Below are 2,569 nucleotides of genomic sequence, written 5' to 3'. Positions count from 1 at the left end.
CGCTCCAGCTTGGTGCGCAGGGCTTGCTCCTCCTCCGAGACGATGCGGAAGGTGCCCGTCTGGGGGCAAGGAGAGGATGTGGGGTCTCCCCAGCCAGCCCCCCAACTCTCTGCTGCTGGTCTCCTGGGATGGGGGGCTATGGGGAAGGGCAGAGCCTCCATGCCTGCACCCGAGGGGATGCAATGGGATGGGAATGGGCTGCGTGCCACCCAGGCTCCCCACCACAGGCTGAGAGCACCCAGGAGGGCGAGGGGTGCGTGGGGAGCGCCCCATCCTGGCGCTACGGGGAGGGGATGCTCAGAGCCCGGGGGACGGGGCAGCGCAGGGGCAGTACTCACAACCGCAGACATGTTGTCCTCTATCCTCCGTCGGCCGCAGAACACTGGGAGAGGGAAGGAGCAATCAGCAGCAGTGGGGATCCCGACAGCCTCTGCAGCCCCCCTGTGCCCCATCCCCTGCCCCTCTCACTCAGGCAGGGACACCCCAACTGTCCTCGGCTCCATCACACACTGCCTGCATCTCTGCCTGCCTGCCAGAGGCTGAGCAGCTTTGAGAAACACCAGGGATGTTTGCAAAAGCAGCTTAAAAATGTGAGTATTGATCGTCTGACACCTTCATCCTTTTTTTCTGGCTCTGCCTTTCTGCTGGAGGTTGGGGGCATCTCATGGGGACCCCCAACCCCATGAGCTCACCCAGTGCCATTTCATCTCAGACTATCCTCATATGGGCAGAGGCGAGCGCCCAGCTTTGGCCAGGTGGGCAGCCGGCTCATGCTTTTACTACCTTTTATTTCTACCGCCCCATTATCCCCAAGGTGTTCCCCAAACCCGCAAGCCCGTGCTGCTCCAGCAGCCCAGAGCCGGCTGCAAGGTTGGACCACGAGCTTCTCAGCACCTTTCTGACGCTGTTTAGGTGAAACACCTTGTTCCTATGCGTGAGGAGGAGGAAGCCTGCCTTCATCCTACCTCCAGCCTCCCTCCACCCTCCCGCCGGTGCTCGACCCTGCCCCTGCCATGCCGTAGCACCGGCTCCAAGCCCAGGCTGTGCGAGGGATGTTGGCTCCAGTTCAACCACTTCCCAGGGGCATCCTTTTCCCTGCCAGCTCCCGGGGAAGGGACGGGCATCCCCTTTTTCGAGGCACTAAAAGCAATCCCAGCCTTGGAGGTGCCAGGTTAAGGAAGGGCTGGATTATGGTCTCTGATGCAAAGTTATTTTGGGTGGAAAAAGTCCCAGGTACTCACCAGGGAAAGGAAACGCTGAACCGTCCGCAGAGGGCCAGTGCACGGGGCAGAGACGGATGTGCGGGTGGTGAGGCTGGAGTGGAGCAGGAAAAAAGCCGGGCGAAAGCTTTGTAGAGTCACCGGGTTGGGATTAGACCGTCACAAGGCATCAACTCACCGCAGCTTTGTAATTAAATCAGAACAACCCAGGCAAGAAACCCCATTAAAACATTACAAAAGGCAGCTGAGGAGAGGGAAGGAGGGAGCCGGGGCACCGCCGGCCGGCCAGAGCGTGCGTGGAGGGGCGGGCTGGGATGCCGGACCCGATTAACGAAGTATAAAAGTTTCTCGTTGTGTAACTTGCTCATTAGCGCGGGGCAGGGGTAGAGGAGGCGATGGGCAGCCTGCCACCCCGGTCCGATCCCCCGGGGCGAGCGAGCCAGGTCTCTTCCCCAGCTTCTGCCCCGAAAAGCCTGGCAAAGTCCCACTGTGAATTTGGCCGTGTGGGCAGGGTCCGGCTGTGGGGACAGGTCCACGGCAGAGGATGCTCCCGGGGCTGGTCCCTCCTGGGCTCTCCAACTCCTCCCCAACGAGGCCATCCAAACCAGCATCCATACAGGGCCACTTTCAGCTTTTAAAATAAAAAAACATGGGAAGAATTTTTTTTTTTTACAATGCCCCCAGGTGATGGTTGCCTGCTTGGAGCTTTGGGAACTGGAACCCAGTCCACCCTCGGGGTGATGCCGCAGACCCATGAGGGAGGGGAGCCCCGGAACGCAGCAGGATGGCACTGAGCCCACCCATGGGCAGGATGGCAAAATGAGTTTTTTTGGGACATCCCAGCATGCTGAAGCCACATGGGGCAGTGGAGCCCTTGCAGCCTTAACTCTTTTTGGGCCCAGGGTTGTGGGAGCCGGGTTAGGACGTGGGGAGGATGGGGCTGCGCACGGCTCTTTCCCCAAGCCCAGGAGAGGAGCTCGGATGAGCTCTTACCCCGATGGGGATTTTGGGGAGGCGGTGGGGCTGGGCTAAGCACCAGAGCAGGACTGAAGGGGCTTACACAAGGCATGTTTTGTAATGCCACCGGGATTTACGGATTTGGTTTCCATGGGGCTGCCCTGCAAAAGGAGCCGAGATCCCGCTGTGAGGGAGGGAGGAAGAGAAAGGCACGAGACTCCAGATGAAGGGCAGGGGGGAGCGGGGAGGGAAAACCCGGACCTGTGCCAAAACCCCGAGCGATGCCACCGTGGCCAGGGGCACCGCACGCCGCTCTCCATCGAGACCTCCCCATCCCCTTCTCAGCCAGCCCTGGCACAAGGCTCAGCTCCCTCCTAGAGCTTGTTGGACAC

General features: G+C 60.5%; 1 protein-coding gene across 1 annotated transcript in view; it reads right to left on the bottom strand.

The window, feature by feature from the left end:
- RLBP1 (retinaldehyde binding protein 1) overlaps nucleotides 1-401 on the bottom strand; it is a 4,376-nt gene extending 3,975 nt beyond the window's left edge. Inside the window, exons 1-2 of the mRNA XM_009573495.1 lie at nucleotides 339-401; nucleotides 1-59 (exon numbers count right to left, since the gene is read on the bottom strand). Coding sequence (XP_009571790.1) covers nucleotides 1-59; nucleotides 339-350 — 71 coding nt within the window. The 5' untranslated portion in view covers nucleotides 351-401. The remainder of the gene's footprint in view (nucleotides 60-338) is intronic.
- Between the last annotated feature and the right edge of the window lie 2,168 nt (nucleotides 402-2,569).

The sequence above is a fragment of the Fulmarus glacialis genome, unplaced genomic scaffold (genome assembly GCF_000690835.1).
Source record: "Fulmarus glacialis isolate BGI_N327 unplaced genomic scaffold, ASM69083v1 scaffold24532, whole genome shotgun sequence".
Lineage (NCBI taxonomy): Eukaryota > Metazoa > Chordata > Aves > Procellariiformes > Procellariidae > Fulmarus > Fulmarus glacialis.
This window is presented reverse-complemented; position numbering and strand designations above follow the sequence as displayed.